General features: G+C 40.1%; 1 protein-coding gene across 1 annotated transcript in view; it reads right to left on the bottom strand.

Moving 5' to 3' along the window:
- Positions 1-20,519, bottom strand: part of LOC147874267 (uncharacterized) — a 183,312-nt gene that overhangs the window by 69,690 nt on the left and 93,103 nt on the right. The window contains exon 4 of the mRNA XM_087346624.1: positions 16,465-16,514. Coding sequence (XP_087202750.1) covers positions 16,465-16,514 — 50 coding nt within the window. The remainder of the gene's footprint in view (positions 1-16,464; positions 16,515-20,519) is intronic.

Below are 20,519 nucleotides of genomic sequence, written 5' to 3'. Positions count from 1 at the left end.
ACCTTCCTCTATCAACGAAAGAGAGGACATAGGCCCTTGTTCGTCGAATAGCTGGCATGGTCTCCGCGATGTCTTGACATTGTAATGCTGCATTACGTTACCCGGGAAACATTAACATCAGACTTTACGTTTTCTTGCTTCACCCCACAGCAGATTACTTACTACGCGGTCCTATTCCCTCTACAACAGTAACGAGAAAAAACACTTGTCGCTAAGTCGTGACCTAGAATACTAATTCTGTCGCCTGAATAATTAAAACAGTCATATTAACAGCCAAAAGTTACATCAGCCTGATTTACATACATTCGTAATGAATACACGAGGTGTGACAGTCATTCTGGTTTATAATGGCAAGGCAGTACAGTGTTACACATCTGTAAAGCTATCTAATAAAGCATTTATTTGGGACCAGCGAAGTATTTGCCTACTAGGATTACAATGACAATTATAAATTACTTTCGTAATCAAATTAGTGGAAAATTAATTCCCGAAATGTTTATTAAAAATGATCAGTTCTTCCACTTTACAACGCGCTGAATATTGTGATGCAACAAACCTGTACGTGAGATTAACAATGGTAAAATTTCAGGTTCTCATGGCGGCGAATATTAAGATTGCTGTATTCGGCAGTGCAGCCTCGTAAAAGTTTACGGACGTTTCAGAACTGCCTGAAGTTTCCATCATTACGGTGATGAGTCACTCATAATTCCCGCTATTAAAATTAAAAGAAGAAAGAAAAAACAAACAGAGAAACGAATAAAGGACAAAATCAGTAAAAAAAAAAAACGTGATGTCTCGCGATTTGTTACAAGTTAAACTTATAATCTAGGCCTATTTTGAAGAGGGTCCTCTGTGGTACTGAGTCTAATATTTGTAAAAACGCGTTACAGCCCGGCTTTTTATACATTTTGTTTTTAAATTCAAACAAAAAAGCCAAAATTGTATGTGGTGTAACAGCATAGCCCAGTGGTCCCCACCCTTTTTCTGCCTACGGGCACATTTGAGAGTTTATGAGATCGTGGAGGGCACCAACCAATCAACAAAGCCAAATTTTCTTTTCTCTGGACAAATAAGATATGGACACCAAATAATATGCAAAACAACACGACGTTTAATGATACAAGAAACCACGCAATCAAAAAATACGTACTTTTATAAGTATAATTATTATTACTCAAGTGGGAAGTTAGTGTGATGTTTGGCACTGCATTTCATCGGCCAGTTTTTCAAATTTGGGAGTGTAGGATGATGTTGCTGCTCGCAAACAATCGTCAAGATGGACGTCAGTAAGTCGAGATCTGTGCTTTGATTTAATAATGTTCATGGTTGAACGGCCTTCATTATTCAGTATAACCTCTTTCCGTATCAACGCGGGCACCCAAAAAAAAGCCTTGGCGGACGCCATGGCGCCCGCGGGCACCGCGTTGGGGACCACTGGCATAGCCTATATAAAAATGATACCATGCCAAAGGGTCAATATTGTCCTTCCACCTTCTAGTCAGATTAAGTTACAGTAAGTTTATTGAGTTATGGTCATTAAAAGTAAGACTGTCCGCTTAACAATTTGACTTCAACCTCCCTAACTCCGAAAATGGCTGTTTCTGTGTTGTTTAGCCGTGTAGACAACCATATTCATACTCTCGGCCATAAAAGGTCAAATTTCACTTCTCTGAGTCTGTTTCCCACACTTTACTTCTCTCACACTACATTTAATTGTATCTTGTTGACCTTACTGTCCCATTTACATTCAGCTTTACACAGGTATGTTCCAATAATTTTCTTAATCAGGAGCTTTGACACAATTTATTGGTCTGTAAAAGTTAAGTATTTATTCAAACTAAGCCACTTTCTGGCCAGACACTGGACAAAAGAGACCGAACGCCATGTATTGTTCCGATAAAACGTGAGTAATATTGCCATGGCAACAGCAATTTGTTGCTTCAGCGGACTTCAACCACAGAAACGACCCTTACCGGAGTGGGACACACAATGTGGGCTCTCGGCTGTCACCCTAAGGTACAGGGGTCGCTTATGCATGCACTGCCTACTCTTGTATTCACTTTCCAAATTGGATTGCGCTTTATCGTACCAACGGTCTGCCTGCTGGCAATAATTACAGAGCACCCCCCCCCCCACCCTCAGTTGCACCACTCCACCCCTAGAGCGTGTAAACTGTCACCGATCCAATCGTGGTTCGAAAGATCGATGGATTTGCCAGATTCCAATTGAAATGGATACGGAATTAAAGAGTCCATACTGGTCGGTTAATTGGACATCTGCGTGTACAATCCATAAACACAATCACATCGATATATTGGCGAGTATGTGGTGAAGGCAGCCTATGTTCCAGTGATAAGGACATCTGCATGTGAAGGTTGTCTTGGAAAACCGACTGCAAATTTCTGCAAGTCATTACACAGCAGTTTCGAGGGTGGCAGTTGGACTGTGTGGTGTTGCCTTAGTTTCCTGAATTTAACGAGTTTCTTTTCTACCTTAATTTATAAAGCTAAACGCACTGACATAGTTTGACGACTGTCATGCGTCGCTCACTCAAAGACATAAATATCTTATATTGTTATCGTAAAATTCAATAACGTAAACCAGGTTCAGTAAGTAATTGCATTATCGGTGCCAGTTTCTAGTAAAATAAGTAATATAATTTTACTATAACCAAAACTTTCTGCAATTTTATACGCTGTTAATCTTCAGCGATTTTATGGGAAATTCCCAATATACTCAGCAAACACGGAAGCAGTTTCTATTAAAACGACGCGGTACTGGCAAATTGAAAGAGATCCACTGTGGAAGAGTCGCTCCAAACTCTATTTCGGTTCTACAATCCTTACAATCGGTAATGTCAGAGATCTAAAATGCCGACTGAATAGAAAGACAGTGGCAATCGGTGCTTATAAAATACAGGGAGGACACTTTGCTGCAGGGCGGTGTTAAAAAGCCATGTCGTGTCTGAATTATATCAATAGCTGACAGAACGGGATTAGCTAGGTAGCGGTCCCGGCAGTGTGACAGTGTTTGGGAGGACCAGATAGCGCGCGGGAGTCCCGGGGATTTATGTGGTGTCGTGAGTACTCCTGCAATAGTGGAATAAGTACAAGAGCTTCTTGTATTGTGCAAAGAACAAAATGTGGTATATAATACTTCACAATGCGTAGACTTGTAGGGGCGTCGTTGGTCAATCTGTCCTTTAGTACATCTGAAGGAATGTAATGTTAAGAGCAGGGCTGACAACAGTTTTAAACATTTGTAAGAACTATTCACCAAACCTAACAAAAAGTTGCAGAAGTTAATAACATATGTATTAAGTGCAATATGTGATGTATAAAAAATACACACAGCCTACAGAGTATAGGAGAAGCAGCTCAAGATGGAGACGTACTTATGATTTATGAAAAATAGTTTTCGGAAGAATGGCTGTGTTTGTATACTCAAATACCAGGTCACTGTCGTCACATCAGGTAGACACTTATATGCTAATTTATTAGATAAAAACATAAATATTTTACCGTTAAAAACACAGATATATAAGACTGTATAAAGGAGGTTGGATTAGAAGCAAACGCACTGAATGTGTATTCACGTCAAAACACCCGACAACATCCGGATAGAAAGAAAGGAAACAAATCCTTTAAAGATATGCCACGTCCAAATTTTTGGATCTGCAATAACAAATTAAAATTACATTCGCAAAGAAACTGAGGTCAAATCAAATTCAGTACAGAATATTTTCAATTCCCATTTCCCATCTAAACCTAAAGATTACAAATTCTTCTACACGTTGTTTTCTATGGGTGTGAAACTTGGTCAATTGCCTTAAGAAAATAAAAGTGCTGATGATGGAGGCAGCAAGCACCTCTGAAACGTCGGAAAATGTCTACCGGACTATATGGCGCAACAACCCAAAAGACAGCGATTGTTAAAGTTAAATAATGTTTCTCATACAACACTACATCAACTTTATACTTGAAACAGCGTTGTTAAATAACATAATAATGTATCTCAATTCCCATTCGTTACCAGTCTACAGTCGTTGCAGCTGAAACAGCGTCGTTAAATATCATATGGATCAATCGTTACGACAGCGGACCGTACCCTGCAGCATATGCAGGCCGCAGAACGGGAAATTCATTTCCCAGTCCGTGAACTTGTCTGATACGACTCCCTGCTACTTCGTTTCTTGCATTATCTTTTCAATAACACGAGTCGAGGGGGAGACGGTCAGATTCACCCCCCACCCACATCCATAATACAACACGTCCAGTCGAGAAGAGACGAGATGTTTCCATTCCGTCCGACGTCCCATCATATCCCGACCACAGCAGGTAGCGGGAACAGGGCCGGTCCGTAACTTCTGATCCACGGAAGAGAATTACCGGCGACTCTCGTTATACGCGGGGGGTACGTCCCTGCGAATCGCCGCGTATATAGAAAACGCGTGAAAGGTGAAACGTATAATGTGCCCGTGTATTTTCTGGTTGACACGCTATGAGAGGTCTTGATTGTAGTGAAACCGCGTGCAACCCAGTGAGCCTGTGCGGCACCGTCTACTGCGGCCGCGGATAGGATATGGATACTCCTATGATACTGAAATAAAACTGCGGAATGCGAAAACGGGGATTCAGAAATGCGTGTAACGCGAGTCACCTGAACTTACAGAGTAAGGAGGGCCTAAGCACCACGATTTGAATCTAAGCCCCGGTGAGTGATCATAATGACCCACTTCACACATCTGAGACACCAAATATATTGTGTGTCGTGCGTCAACATTCTATTAAATGCACTATCGTGGATAGAGGCCTCATTTCTAGAGCGTTCTTAAATTACATCCATAGATTAGTCCATCGACAATTCAGTCAATACAAAATCTCATTATCTGGCTAAAGCGTATAGCCACAAGAAAGGATGCACGATTGAGCTACATTAAGACATGAAATATCTGTATTTTGTATTACTTCGCAGTTTACGAGACACAGAAACGTTTTTTTTTTCTTATTCTCTAAGTCTTCCTTTGACCTTTTTGTCCCGTTTCACTTTCTTCATTCCTGTCCTTCCTCCATCCTTCCATACTTCCTTCCCTTCTTTCTTCCTATCTCTTTATTCCTCTCCGTCATTGCTTCCTCCTGGGTCTGAGTTCGCGGCCTCCCTGTGTCTTTGGTGTGGTCACTTCACTCTGATCCAATATTGTCGAGAGCTGGTGGTGTAGCGCCGTGATCCAATAACATATTGTTAGGGGTCACAATCCCATCGCACAGCAGCTCCGACGCCGTATTGAAAGAAGACTTTGGATTTATGTAGAAGGAGAAGTGGTGTATGGCTCTCTCTGACACCACCACTCAAACAGAAGCACACCAAAAATTACGACTCTTAAATCCGATTTATAAGTCTCTTATACCATGGTTTCCCTCTTATGCAATTATTAGTGTTCTTATTAATATTACCGTTATTAAAATTGCTGATACACCATCTGCTGTTGCTGCATTGCACTGAAGAATTAAACTAAATTATTATGGAAACGGAGGGGCTGGAGGAGGACACTAGAGATGAATACAGAATTTTGGTAAGGGAGCTGCATAGAAAACGGTCGCTTGGAAGAGAACCTAGAGGTAGATGGATGTATAATATTAAGGATGCATATCAGAATATGGAATGTGAGGACGAAACTTGCACAGGATAGTGTCCTGTAGCGCAGGTTGGCAATAGCGGTTCAGAGTTTCCAGGTTCTAGAACCAGAGAGACAGTTATAACCATAAACAAGTGTCTTCTTTACCAGAGGCGCATAGGAGGAAAATGGAGAGATCGTGTTCGCATAGAATCTCTGACTTTTCAGGTTTCAACTAAATTTCGTACAAGCTTGTCAGCGTTAAAGATGTAGAGAAAATATAATACATGGTCTAAATCACTCGACTATAAAGCTTAAGACCTCTATAATTACAGTAAAAATAGAATTTTACCCTTTAAACATCTCTCATTATAGGTCTGTCGCAAATTTTTACGTAACACGAAGTAAATCTCATTAAGTTATAGCCTCCAGCTTTTATTTAAAACATTTTCCAGTGTTGTATATATTTAACAAAAGACGAAAGAAAGCGGTTTCCTTCCTACATGGTTACATCTGCGCTAGTTAACAGAATAGCGAATAATCCAATTATTCTATCGGCAGAAAATCAACATTGATATTAAAAGAATAACATAAATTACAAATACTGCTTTCTACTTTACTCAACATGTCCATTCACATTACATCTTACAACATAAATAGTAATAACAAACGAATGAATAATACCTGCCTTTGTACCAGGCACAATTTATCGGCGCTACATATTTATCACTTTTGTTAAACAGCTTGTTGTTCTAGAACCTTTGTGTGCAGAGCCTCGCTAACTTATTTTCACGTTGTTTCGAAACACTAAATGTTTAATCGTATCCAACAGAAGAGAATTCTTGTAGCCTATAGGATATCTGGAAACATGCGTTTGAGAAAACGCATATTTTTGTGTTTGTGCGGAATTGCTTGGGTTAGGTCTTACCAAGTTGCTCGATAATTGTTGCATGACGTCAGTGAAAATGTCTTAGTTTGAAAATTACTACAAATGTCCAATAAGGTTTTCTAAATCATCTCTCCCTTCATCGGAAAACCTTCTCTTTCAATCCTCTGTATAACCTTGCCCTGGTTGGCACTCACCCGTCACGTAACCCTCGACAAAGACCATATTCAACGAGACACATCACGCATTATAATTAGTTTCAAGAACCCTGAAGAAGAACCCAGCCGAAGCATAGGAAACAACTGTGGAATGTCTTGGCCGATTCCAACATGAGGCCAACGGCGTGACCGATTAATCTTCATGCTCAAAAAACAGACTGAATGATTAGTTTTTTATTTGATTATTATACTAAGCACTTCCCGAATTCACCCGTCAGATAATTTAATCAATCTTATTTCTATTTCTTAGTAGGCCTCTATTGGTCCCAACAGGCCTACTTAACTTTCTAAACAATCTTAGGTGATTTATAAGGTTTACATAAATTTTGGTTATATTTCCTAATTTATTAGGCCAGTCAATATGTACCTTCGCTTCTTGAACAACGATTTACTTAGTAACTCGTAAAATAATTTCTGAATTATTTTATGGCAGATAACTTAAACATAGTCGCTAACAAACGAACGTCGCCAGTATTCAATACGTGAATAAGGTCATTAATATCAATATTTCTGATGTCTTAATACCCTGACAGCCCATTCCAGAGCAGAATTTAAAAAGTATTGAGGATAAAGCATCAACTTTATTTTTCCAATTGTTAAAGTGAAATGTTTCCAGCGAAATAACTCGGCTAATATCCCAAAGACGTGGCATAATATCCATACTTCGCCGGCACGTCCATTCCGGTGTACATGAACCCCTGTTACTCGTACGAGCGGCATGGAACAGTGGTTCCCGCCCACAGAGTCTGACAAGCACCTCCAGTGGTCCCCTCTTTGTTCACACAAGAGGGTGTGGTAGCCACTAGAGTTCTGTCCAAGAGGGTGCCTCTTCTATCTATCACTTCACACCCTGTCCAAGATGGGCTTCCTTAATCCAATCGTGATTTGGAAAAAAACAAGAACTGTGTTCATCGCAAACTGAACCAATTCAAAGCGACGCTTTAGTTGTCGTGGTCCTGTAGTTGGAAAACCTGTGTCGTATTCCGAAGGACCTGCTTCGATTCTCAGTATGTTCAAGTTCATTATCGTCTTTATTAGCCTCTGCACCACGTCCTAAGTCACATGAATTCAGTTTACAACCTCTTTCCTTATAAATTTCTATAAATGCTACGCCTAAACTTCGATCTACGCATTGGTCTACAAAGTGGTCTTTATATTTCAGGTTTTAGGATCAAAAATATTTTCTGCAATATTAGTATTACAGCTTTTCACTATTTTACAGGGTACGTACTTCTAAGTACCTGAGACAAACCTTGCCCCTGAGGTACATAGCGAAGCAGCTATTTTTGAAATACATTTTGTTTTTTTAAAAAAGTGTTACATGCATTAAACAGATTTCGCATGAGGCATTATTATATATTTTACATGAGCATCTTTCGAATGATGTATGATGTTCCTAGAATATAGTTTCTCGTTGTTGTTATTATTATTATTATTAATAGTAATACTACCACTACTACTACTACTACTGAAACAAAATGTATTTCTTCGGGAAACTAAATTTCACATTGTTAATTTAGATTTAGTTAAATATTTGTTCCTCGTAACTGAACATAGACCCGGAGCCTGACAGAAATATACAGCCTAATTTAACTTCTACATATACCAACTTCTTTAACAAACGATAACATGCATTTTTGCCAGATTGTGTTGTATATCTTTGTAACTGTGAAGTGCTGTCTCTACTCTAAGATATGCAACTGAATTCTTAAATATTATTTAGATGAGTTTCGGCTTCAAACGGTGGAGAAAAATATTATAAATTTATTTTAATTTCCAGTTCTGTACAGAGTTTACAGGATCTGTGAATCTCGTTTAACAACTGAGGGAAATGAACACTAAGGTAATGTAAATGGGAGAGACGATAGTCTGTTTCGGGGTGTATATGGACACCACTCACTTCAGAAGCTAGCACCAATACGCCCGACTGCTCCACATCCCAGCCATCACTTGCGTGCGCAGTATGGCATATATTCAAGGCGGATACTATTACCATAAGAATAATATTCTCAATTGGTGTCCATCAAAGAGAACCTTTCTCCGGGGGTGGAGCAATAGGGGAAGACGCTTATAAACACACGTGCCGAGGTCTAGAATTCTTTGAGATTGTACCATCAGGTATCTTATCCGTATTCATGGAGTAGGAATCACAAATGTCAGGTCCACTACTTCCAATGCCCAATATTACAATTAGCCTGCATTTTCACTTTATACCTGTAAACGTTTAGTGTGTATGCATAACGTTACATAACACATGAATTTTATTGAAGCAACATGTTTCGGTGTTTGCCTCACAAACTTCCATGCTTCAAAATCCGTTATATATAAAACATTGTAACTAACAGGTTTTTACGGTTTGAAGATGGTAATATAGACCAATAAAATCTTCTCGGGCAATCAGCCGCGCTAACTGGTTACCGTAGTAAACCGACGTTTCGGCAACAAACTTTGTCACCATATTCAGGGTTCTAATATGACTTGATCCTCGGAAGCCTCCTTGGCGACTCGAGGATTCAGTCACATCAGAACCCTGAAGATGGGGACAGAGTTGGTTCCCGAAACGTCGGTTTACTACGGTAACCAGTTAACGCGGCTGATTGCCCGAGAAGACTTTATTGATTGCACTCGCCGCGAAAGTTTCAAAGCCGGTAATATAGACAACGAAACATTTTTTCTTAATAAAAGTAATATCTTATGCAAAGTTTATAAAAACGGACTATTTTAAATAATTGTCGGACAAATTGAGAAGCACCTCTCTAACATTCTCCTGTCAATTCATCTTTACCAGATCCAAATATTCTCATCAGCACCCCGTCCTCAAAAACCTTAATCGGCTTTCCTTTGAAGTAAGTTTCTTATCGACACAACACGCCTGGCAAAATTATAAAAACTGCTGTCTTCCGGAACGTTGTGCCGCCAGTCCGGTACTTTACCACCGATTGAGAGGGGCCTCCGGTCTCCGTAATCAGGGCGACAATCTCACGGAGTGACATCTCAGACAAAATCCATCTTCATAATTACCATCGTAAAAAACCTAAACTCTCACCTGGCTAAACTACAGATCTGTGCACGAAATTAGAACGGTCTGCGTAGGTATCGCGGATCTCAGGTTGTATATCGCGTCAACAAGCGACGTCTGTCTTGTGAACCATTTGCTTACATGACACTGTACTTTACTTTCTATAGCTTGCACTGCGCAGTGAAGGAGCTGGCCCGCAATTGAACGCGCTCGCACATTCCATTATCATTCACACGACGCACCCAGTAAATGGTCATGGGGGTTGGATGGGGGAGGGGGCGTAACCCAATCCGCTTTGATTAAAAGGTGATGCAAGGGCGCAACGGAGAAGGGTGGGGGGATATGAAGTCGGTATTAAACGGGATGAGTCAATTTGATTGTAGTGCGCGGGTGGTCATGGAGGGGTAAATTGATTTCGGTTGACTCAACACAAATATATATATATATACACAAACGATGGAAACGTAGTTAGGGGCATAACAATCATAGTGGTAGCAGCAGTGATAATAATACTAAAAAAGAGAACTATGACCATGTGATTTTGGTGGTGATCTGAAAAGAACAGATCGAAGACCAAGTGTTCCATGTGCTCACTTCCTTTGTGGCTTTCCGAAAAAAAAGTTCCTTTCGCATGCCACATACCCCGCCAATCTCATCCTCCGTGACTTCGTCATCCGAATGATATTAAGTGAAGAGTGAGGTCATTCTAATCCTCTATGTAAAATTCTCTCCAATATATCTTACGTCGAAAGACGTTTCTCATGAAAATAACTTACACAACACAGCAACAAATCAATCTGATTCCTTTTCCTGCTTCTTGTAATTCTAATGTTGGAGAAGTGATGACTTACTTTTGAGCACCACTGTACACCAGAGCCACCCTGCCTTCACACTTGCACTGGGTGAGAGCTTCATCAACAGATATTACAAGATTTACATAAAATATTATTTTCATCGCGTTTATATTACTAGAAGAAGTAGAGGGGCCATGGAACGATGCAGACTGCTCGCTCTATTGATCTGAGCCTCGTCTTATACAGGATCAATATTTGATCTGCATAATAATAACCGTCCTCTGGGATGACTGATAAAGGGGAAGAGAGGTCACAAGTAAGGTTGGGGTTAGGGGTGCAAGATTGGAGAAAAACAGGAAAAAGGAGGGGTTGGCAGATGAAGAAAGCGCGGGGTGTTTCAAGGAGGGATTCTGAAAGTGTCAAATCAGCCAGCAACACGCGTTCAGGATTAACCCCCATCCCCGATAAGCTGACATGGGGACCAGCATGCAACACAATAATAACCACCCCATCCGACATTTGTCAAATGAAAAGACAATACAGGCTTCTCCAGTATCAACATTAGCCGGACAATGAGTACCCTTACGTTAGAGCATTGGTGGCTTATGTAACTATCATATTAATTAGATCGCAGCGGTTAAAATGAGAGAGGTCACAAGGCAACACACACAACTGTAACTGAAACCTAATCTGAACAAGCAAACATAGACAATTACAACACGACTTAAACGTGTTTATTCTGTTGGGTTCATTGGCATGCTTCGATACGTTGATAGGCAGTGACGTCACTGGATGGATTTTAAGCCAGTCTGTTAATTGGACAGAGACATGGCCTAGCCATTTAGAAATTCTGATATAGGCTTTAGACATTTATATTGATATAAGCCTGTTTTTACCGCCACGGTGGTCTAGCGGTCAGAACACTAGCCTTGTAAGCCTGGGGTCCCGGGTTCAATTCCCGGTGGTGCTCAAATTTATAACTAGTGTTGGGCAAGGCCGTGGTCTAGGCATCACGGAGTTTTCCTCCGGGGGCTTCCCCGGTTTCTCCGTGGCATCCCAACAATTACTCCACTCACACACAGAAGAAGGCAATGGCAAACCACATCTGATCATCTCTGCCAAGAACGTATATGAACAGGTCCCAGTCCGAGAAAAGGATGGAAGGATCCTGTTCATATGGACCTGTCGTCAGACAGAACACTACAAATAAAAAATAAAAAGCCTGTTTTAATTAATTTTATGTAGGCTGTCTTTTCTGGGCAGACAAAGCAAGGAGTCTGTCATGAGTTGAGGACAGGTTGGACATGTACTTGAGTAGGAGAAAGTATTAACATACTTAGAATTTTCGTAACATAAACTACAAATGAGACGATTTGAAGAAATAAGACGAAGTAATACGAACATAACGAACAGGACTGGGCCCAATGGAGTCCTTATTCATTTCAAGTGCTATTTTAGTGTTAGTACAGAAGAACTTTCGTGTTCTAGTGTCACAGACTAGTCATAAATAAGCAGTTTTGGCGAGAAATCTTTAACATGGAAAAACGCAAAACTTAAAGGCATGGATGAGAGCATAATTTAAAAATGTGGCATACGGACATAAACAGTGGATATTTGAATTTATTAAACTGCATAAGAGAAGGCACAACGACGGATTTCTTTTTTGTATTTTCGGTGTTAAATTTGTGGATATAGCACACACAGCTCATGTGCAGTTTCTCAATACTTCACACGTACTGAAACATTGAAATATGCTTCAATATCTCATTCAAGGGACGCACAGAAACGTTACCTTATACAAAAGATTTCAATTGTGTGTGTGTGTGTGTGTGTGTACGTACGGTTATAGTATGAGAATGAACATACCGACATGCAACAAAAATTGCGTGCTTGTTCCTCAAAGCCAGGAAGACATTTTAGAAATATTAAAACTCCAGATCTCGAGTCCCGGTGCGTGTAATCTGTATCTCGGAAACTAAGCACGGTAGAATAATGGCACCTCGATCAAAGTTCTTTGTTTCGGACTGAAAAACCAGGGCACGGTTATGACCCCGACACCTGTACTGGGTTACAGTCCCAGTGAAGATGTGTAAGTGAACGCGACAGAGAGCGGAACAAACAACAAAATAGTTTGTTTCGTCTGGAAGATTACAGGAACAAAGGTTATAAAGTCGAAAACAGTCCTGGTTTTGAGTCCTATTGAAGATACTGAATTCAGGAAGTTTCTGTTAAACATGACGAAACAGCATACATATACGATAAGCTTTCGGGCAAAAGATATTGATATTAAATGTAATAATTTGTTGAATTTCGTCGTAAGGAACACCAGTTTACAAGAAAGTTGTGGCCATGAGTATGTGTAGGATGTGAAAACAATGTCTATTTGATTCTCCATATTTCAATGTGCCTGCCATTTTCCGCACAGGCCTAGAAGTTACTGCAATATGCATTCAATTTGTACCAAATGACAACATTTTAACCCCTTGAAACCGAATTTCGTTTAAATTGTATTTAATAATTCAGTCCATACCACAAAGAAAACAAACACGTTTACATTACAATCATCAGCCGGTTAGTATTGTTTCGGTAAATAATCCCTGTTTACGGCGAGAATCATACAAAACCCATAAATACACTCTGTGGACAAAACGCAGAGTAACTGTTTATTAAAGCAAGTGGTACATGTCATTATCATTACACTCTGACAGATGCACAGCATTACAGGTAATGTAAAGAGTTTCAGTCAACAATAAAACTTTGATTAAAATGGCTATTCTGAAGAAATGCGTTATGAAAGAAACATAATTTACAAATAAACATGAAAAATACTGAGGACGATGAGATGACGAAACAGACCTGAACAAGATCTCACTGCTGTTACCATAGTTTCTGAATTAGTGTTAACTGTATGTTAAAGTGAGAATATGTGGTAACAGTGATTTAGTTCAGTTACTGAGCATGAACAATTTTAGTAAAGGTTGGTACTCTTGAGCTATTTTCCCACCCTTTTGGTTACATTACAAGATGGGGCATAGCATTAAACGACTTTATTGTGTGCATTCCGTGTGATGAATGATCTGACCTCATAACGCTGTGCTGTGGCACGTACCCAATAGGTGTTAAAGTAACCCTGGCTTTAGTTACACGTTAATCAAACACTCTAGTGCAGTGAAACTCGTTGGAATATCAAAATGGCTTTCACCATCACGGTTAAGGGATATATTTCACACAGAAAGGGCAGTCATTCATATTCTAAGCAGAATTCGATACTTCGACCCCAACGTACATACATACCTACGTTCGTACACAGATGAACACAGGCAATAATCGAATCTCTAAACTTCATACAGTCGTCATGAATTTAACCCTGTTCCTGGAAAGTCGAGATATTTTAAAATTTTAAAAACTTCCCTGTTGTTAAGAAACTTAAACGTTCATAACATCCCACTCCACGACTCCAACAACAATTATCGAAGCTTGGACACCCCTACGTCAGGCTACATACAAATGTACTAGACGATCAGCCACAGACATCGGTCCCTTGATTGAACAGTCCTGGTTGTCACAATATTACCACCTTCTTTAGGGGCCTACTCCAGCTAGAAAAACACGTCATAGTCATTGGTGCATCCAGTTTTAATATTGTGACGTGTTTACAGCAGAGCGTAATTTAAATTTTATCCCCACAGTTTAAAACCATCAAATCAGACTCTACATTGTAAAATCACATCTAATGAAAAATGGAGACAGTAATGTATTACACGTTACACGGTTTGAGCCCCGGCAAAGTGAGAGTTTTCAGTATTAATGTCCTGCACACACGTATTGTTCCAGCGACCACAAAACCTGTTGGGGAGGGGGGGGGGGGGCTGCAGTTGGGCGTGAAAATGAATGAGACAAGTAAACAAGGATTCAAATTTCAATAAACCATTTACAGTAATGTTCCAAACCGCCTAGTCCGTTACCACCCCTTTTGTAGGGGTTGCATTACAGGGGTGACTGATCACGTGACAAGCCTAGTGTTTATGGAGCACTAATTTTTACCCAACAAGCCCCGCCCAATCGTGTTTTCTTGTTTTGTTTTCTCGTTTTTCTTTTTTGTATTAGTCCTCGTAAAGGGGGGGGGGTATATTTTTGTTTGATACACTCAGCTATACGAATGGGGCGTGGTTGTCCAGTAGGTGGAGCTACAATGTAGCCGGTAATTTAATAAACGACCAGTGTTCGGCTTTGCTGTGCGGCCTCTGTTAACTTGTTCGGAGAATTCTCTGCATTTTGGACATACAGCCCTCAAACTGTAAGGAGTACCGCGTTCACTTAAACTGTATCATTATCGGCGCGTCTTCAAACGAGAGGGTAATGCGTTTGTAAGTCTGTCCCTGGTTCTCAACCTTTCCCTCCCGATGGCCCGACAGCGTTTTTCGAAGTTCGGCACCCTCTTTACCCCGCACTGTACAGTCCATAAATATAATTACTAGAAATTAACGTCTCACATGGAGTTAAAATCGACAATGTCACAACCACCCACACACAACATAACCTACAAATAAAGAAGTTCATGGAGAAATGTTCTTCTTGAGATACCAACAACGGCTAAACTAGTCAAAATCGCCCTGATGATGGAGGCAGCAAGCTCCTTTAAAACGTCGGTCAATATCTGACAACATAAATCTTGTAGCCGTGAGAAACAGCAATAAGAAGAACATATCAGATTAATCGACAATTTTAACACAAAATGTTATCAATTATCTTAAGCTTAAAACATTTAGTGAATATTATTGATATCTAATTACCAGTACATATTTCGTCTAATTAGAGCTATTATACTTGTCACATTGGTCAATCAATGTAGCCAACAGATGACAATTTTAGCTTGCTCGTAAATTATTTGGTTCCAACTAAGTACAGCATAAATAATTTACACTAAAATCTGTCAACAAAATAAGAGCTCTGAACACACCGTGTCAGTTCGCTAACAAACCGAGGAGAGAAAATTACTATCGCTCGTGCAAAAACTATGTGGATCGGAGTGACTCACAACAGAATTGGTTGTGGGCTGTGATGAAAATGAATTCACTCTATCGCAGATCCAATGTTTTGTTATGAAGCTAAAGGATGGATAATGATATGAAGATTCTACAAAAACCAAATTATATGGATAATTTATTAGTGTATTTAATTAATTATAAATTCGTAATTGTTATCATAGATGGAAAGAAGTGGATATTTGTGAAACTAATACCACATAGCAATGCCAACTGAAACATTATTTAGTTAAGTCTTGATCAAATCTTTCATCCAATTAGAATTATGGCGCTGTTACAACATTCATTCAGTTGTATAAATGTGGAAATAATTGAGAAACTTTTGCGTCTATTATGACCAAAATGTTAAGTTTAGCGGGGACTATTGTATTATGCGTACAACCTAAGTAATTTCTGGACATAACCGCAACAGAAAATGTGAATTAGGCAAATTTAAATAAGCATGGGCCTATATTAAGGTAATAAATCAGTCACCTTTGACGGAATTTATAGTAGACCTAGTGAGAACTCATGCAGGGTATGAACATCCTTGTCGGCCACAACATTAGACAGAGTGTAAAATATGTAACAATGAACTATGCTGGTGATATCTTAAATCAGCATAAAATTAACAGCAGTATTTTTTTTTCGTAATTCACATACGTGGCTAACATTAAGATAATAACCGAAAACAAGTCTATCAGATATTTACGAGAAACCACGTCGCATTGACGGTACATATTAAGGGGATTTATAAGGCAATTACATCCTTTCCTAGTCTACGGGAACTTCACGAACAATCTCACTATTTGTGTAACCAAAGACCTAATCGGAAAAAGTGTTACAGCGTGTCATGTCACAAAACAATATTAATGGAATAATATTATAAGAGTAATGTAAGTCACTCACCGATACTTGGTCGCCAAACACCAGTTTCCATCCAATGAAAAGTGATACACCTATAAAAAATACAAGCATCTTCCTTATTTTGTGAGCGTTTAGACAGTCACTGTTTGCCTTCAAATGAGGACACCACATCAAAACCGGTAGTATTTTTACCATTCTTAATGTCCGATGGTTGGCTTTTTAAGCAGTTAGTTTGTTAAAAAAACTGATAGAGGGCCGGTCCATTTATATCAGCGTCATTACAAAATTCGTTTCTGATGGAATAGGGTTATTTAATTAGAATTAATTTACAAGAAATATAGATTAGGTCTAAATGGACACTTATACTATGGTCTGTCCTTCATTCTAAGTAACAAGAAGTATCTGACTGGACCTCGTTGAAAACTTTATATTCGCTCAAGACATTCCCCGATTTTATGAAACTCAAAAGTTCATTACTGAGTTCACAAAATCCGCCAGTGGACCCTATCCCGAGGCAAATAAATTAGTTTCATAAATTCATACCCTGTTTTCCTAACATACATTTTAATATTATCCTCCCATCTACGCCTAGGACCCTCGAGTGTTATCTTTAGAGTTTTCAGCTAAACATTTGTCCTACGCCTGCTACATGTCCCAACAATTGTTTTGACCTCGTTCCAAAGCATAAGTTTGCGGAGTTCGAGGCAAATAACTTGATTCTTTCTCGATGTGTAAGCACACATTCATACTTAAGAAAGTTTGGGGAAGCCCAGGCTACCATAAAGTGTGTGACCGCGTTTTGTGTATGTACTGTCAGAATGCCGAAGGGTCGACGAAATTTACAGTACGGCGACAGAGACGGTTACGCGCACGAGCATTCGTATGCTGTATAGGCCTTTCTGATAATTGTGAGGTTATTGAGAAATAAGTCTCATATCTCAGTATTCTGAAATTATTCGAACCTCGAATATTAATCTGAATTTTTACTGTTCGTCTGCTCGTACGAAGCAAACCGCTGAACAAGAGAATTAGGATGGCGATAGCTTCTTAGCCCCAAAATAGACTTCCAAACATTAAGAATGGACCGTCATTAGAGTCTTCGTAATCAAGCCAATTAAACTGTGGACGGAACAAGTAGATTCAACAGACAAAAGAAACCGCTACTGTTCGTATTCAAATCACAAAGGGGAGAACGCCATCCATCCATCGCCGATCGAAGAAGAACCAAGGCGAATCTATTAGTCGAGTCGCCCATTCGCCCGCCCATTTCATGCTCTCTGGGAAACTAAACTCAATCTTTCAATTTCTGTCCGGTAATTAGAGCACCAATTAGAAATTGCACAGCTCATTTGAGGGAAATTATATGGTCTCCGGCAACGAATGTCCATCCTTCCACTAATTTGGGATCGAATAAACTACTTCTATCACTCTCCCATGCCTTACTTTTTATTGTGATTCTCTTTTACTGCATCCCTCTTTCCTATCCTCCCTACACCAACCCTTAATGTGCTTTCATGATTTCCCATCCTGTCACCTACCCCCTCTCTAAAGTTAATGCTCTCTCGTTATGTCTCCCCATCATCTCTTCTTTTAATATTCACCCATGCCCATACCAACCCTAACCATACTTTTTTCCGGGTCGGGGGGGAGACACTGACTATTTTATTCCGTTCACACCCCTTCATTTGCCGACTGTGCTATAGCTTACTAAACAAACTACATATAAACCGAACTACTGCACAGGACGTATTATGGAGGGTTACCAGTATGTAAACCGAACACACGTTCATATTTATCTATCCTGCACAGCAGACCTCCCACGACTTTTCAATTACAGTACCTCTCTTCTTTCATCTTCTTTCGTCCTTTGCGTCAAAACTTTTTTTAAATGTAAATTATAGCAATATAGAAGAAAGACCCCCCTCTAGCACCGCCCACACTGAATATTGCAAACTGATCCCGTCAAACTACTTGGAGATTTGTAGACATTAAGTATTAATGTTCATATCACTTGCAATCACAGACCCACTCTCACGACGCGTGCCATTGGACACTCCCCACTCATTTGTTCAGCGTTGCATTTGATATAAATAGAACAGGACAACCGTTTTACAAAAGATAATATAAATGACACAACCGCAAGTTTGATTTCTAAGTCTCGTACTATTGTCAAAGAAGGGTACGTGTCACGAAAGAACTATACAGAAGCAACGCGCATAATAAAGCAGCTTATATTATGGTCATGTACACGCACAAAAATAGATAAATACTGGTGCAAAGAAAAGAATTTCATGGCAATCTGATCCACCCTTAACCAGCAGTCCCTAATTAACATAATTGTCACATTAACAATATCTCAATAGTGCTCTGAGCCTTGCAAGTGACATGCAGGAAATTCTTTAAGATTAATGACATCTTTTTTCCTTCCCTCTGTGTAATTTATATAAGAGACCAGATATTTTATTGGTATGGAAGTGGTCAATTGTTTATATACCACATTGTGTCTGTGTTCACAAATGTCGTGACTGACTATACTGTTGGTGATAATGATGGATGATCTTGGATGTAAGATGACCGTGTGGTAATTTTAATTTCCCTTCGACTCTGTGGTCTATGATCTGCTTCACGGTACATTTATTTCTTCTACATTCCGACTATTCAGCTCATCTGTTATCTGTTTCTATGTTTGTACTGACAATGCACAGTGGAGACAAGCTTAAGTTTACGTCGTTTTAGAATCCGGTTACGACAGTGAAGAGACTTCAAAAGGTCATGAAAACTGTCTGTTTACCGTTCATTACCCAGGAAGCACAGTCCTGCACTATTTTGTGATAGTGTTCCACCAGTAAAGTAAAGTTTGTCCCACTACACGCCATGTAGGCGTTTGGGGTGAGTGGAGCTATAGCTCCTCTCTTCCTTGACCTCGGCACTAGATGGGGGTGAGTGGTCAGCATCACGCCCCGGCCGGCTTTACCCCCGGGAAAGGACCCCGGTACCCATTGTAGAGGAGGCTGGGTGGTCCCCAGAGCCGGTCTGGACGCAGAGGCTAAGGAAAAATCCTCTGCCCCCGTCGGGGATCGAACCCCGGTCGTCCAGCCCGTAGCTAGTCACTATACCGACTGAGCTATCCCGGCTCATAGTGTTCCACCAGTGCTCTGACGAAAAATTCAGTGATGTTAACTGGCAATCCAGTCGAGACTCGAACCACGTGACTCCCGAATACATTTGCATTGCGTTACCGCCAGTGAGACTAACTTACTAAATGGATCTGAACAGATGAAATAACCGCAGTATGACGCATTTCTCAGCTATCGTGTACGTGAACGGGGCCTATCCGTTTTTAAATTAATACACAAAGCTTTCGTTACCCACAAAACTTGGAATCACTAACATGATGCTGACATATTCTATGCAATAACGTTGCTTCGGTTGCAAAAGATAGAAAAACAGAGAGGCTATAAGAGAGCTTTTGAGTGCGAGAGAGAGGCTTTACAAACTTCTCGCACATATGACTATACATATTCATCTTATTTATTGCCACACATCTTGGTATCTCTTTCCATTGTCATCTCCCTCCTCGGTCCATACATCACGGCTTTCACCAGCCATGACACGTGGCACAATGGACGCACCACCAAGGACTTCCTCCCTCCATATGCTGTTTTCTGAGTCACTGGCTTCTGGTTCCAGAGCACAAAACTTTTTGGAGCTACTACCACCTCCATGTTTTAAACAAAAATGGAACACGCAGACTCTTTCAAAATATTAGCCACTTGCATCTACATGCTGGCACCGTTAGAAGTTGGCTTCTTATCGACATTTCAGGGGGCCATACTACCTTCATCATCAGGGCTGATGTGAACTAGCTACTTCCCGATCTTCCACATTTCACCTCTGTTAATGGAGGCAGTATGGCCTCTGGAACGTCAGCAACAAGCCAAGTCCTACACAATGGTAGTACCAGAATCGGATTCGTCCAATGATGTAACCATAAAGTCGAGGTGTATTGGTCCTGATGAACACCTCTGCCTACCTACTAACAAGACTGAGATTCTTCGTAGTTTTCTTCAGTTACCATTAGGAAATCTGTGGAATAA

This window comes from Zootermopsis nevadensis, unplaced genomic scaffold (assembly GCF_977971745.1).
Source record: "Zootermopsis nevadensis isolate Lab colony 2312 unplaced genomic scaffold, Znev_1.0 Znev_ptg000010l, whole genome shotgun sequence".
NCBI classification, from domain to species: domain Eukaryota; kingdom Metazoa; phylum Arthropoda; class Insecta; order Blattodea; family Termopsidae; genus Zootermopsis; species Zootermopsis nevadensis.
This window is presented reverse-complemented; position numbering and strand designations above follow the sequence as displayed.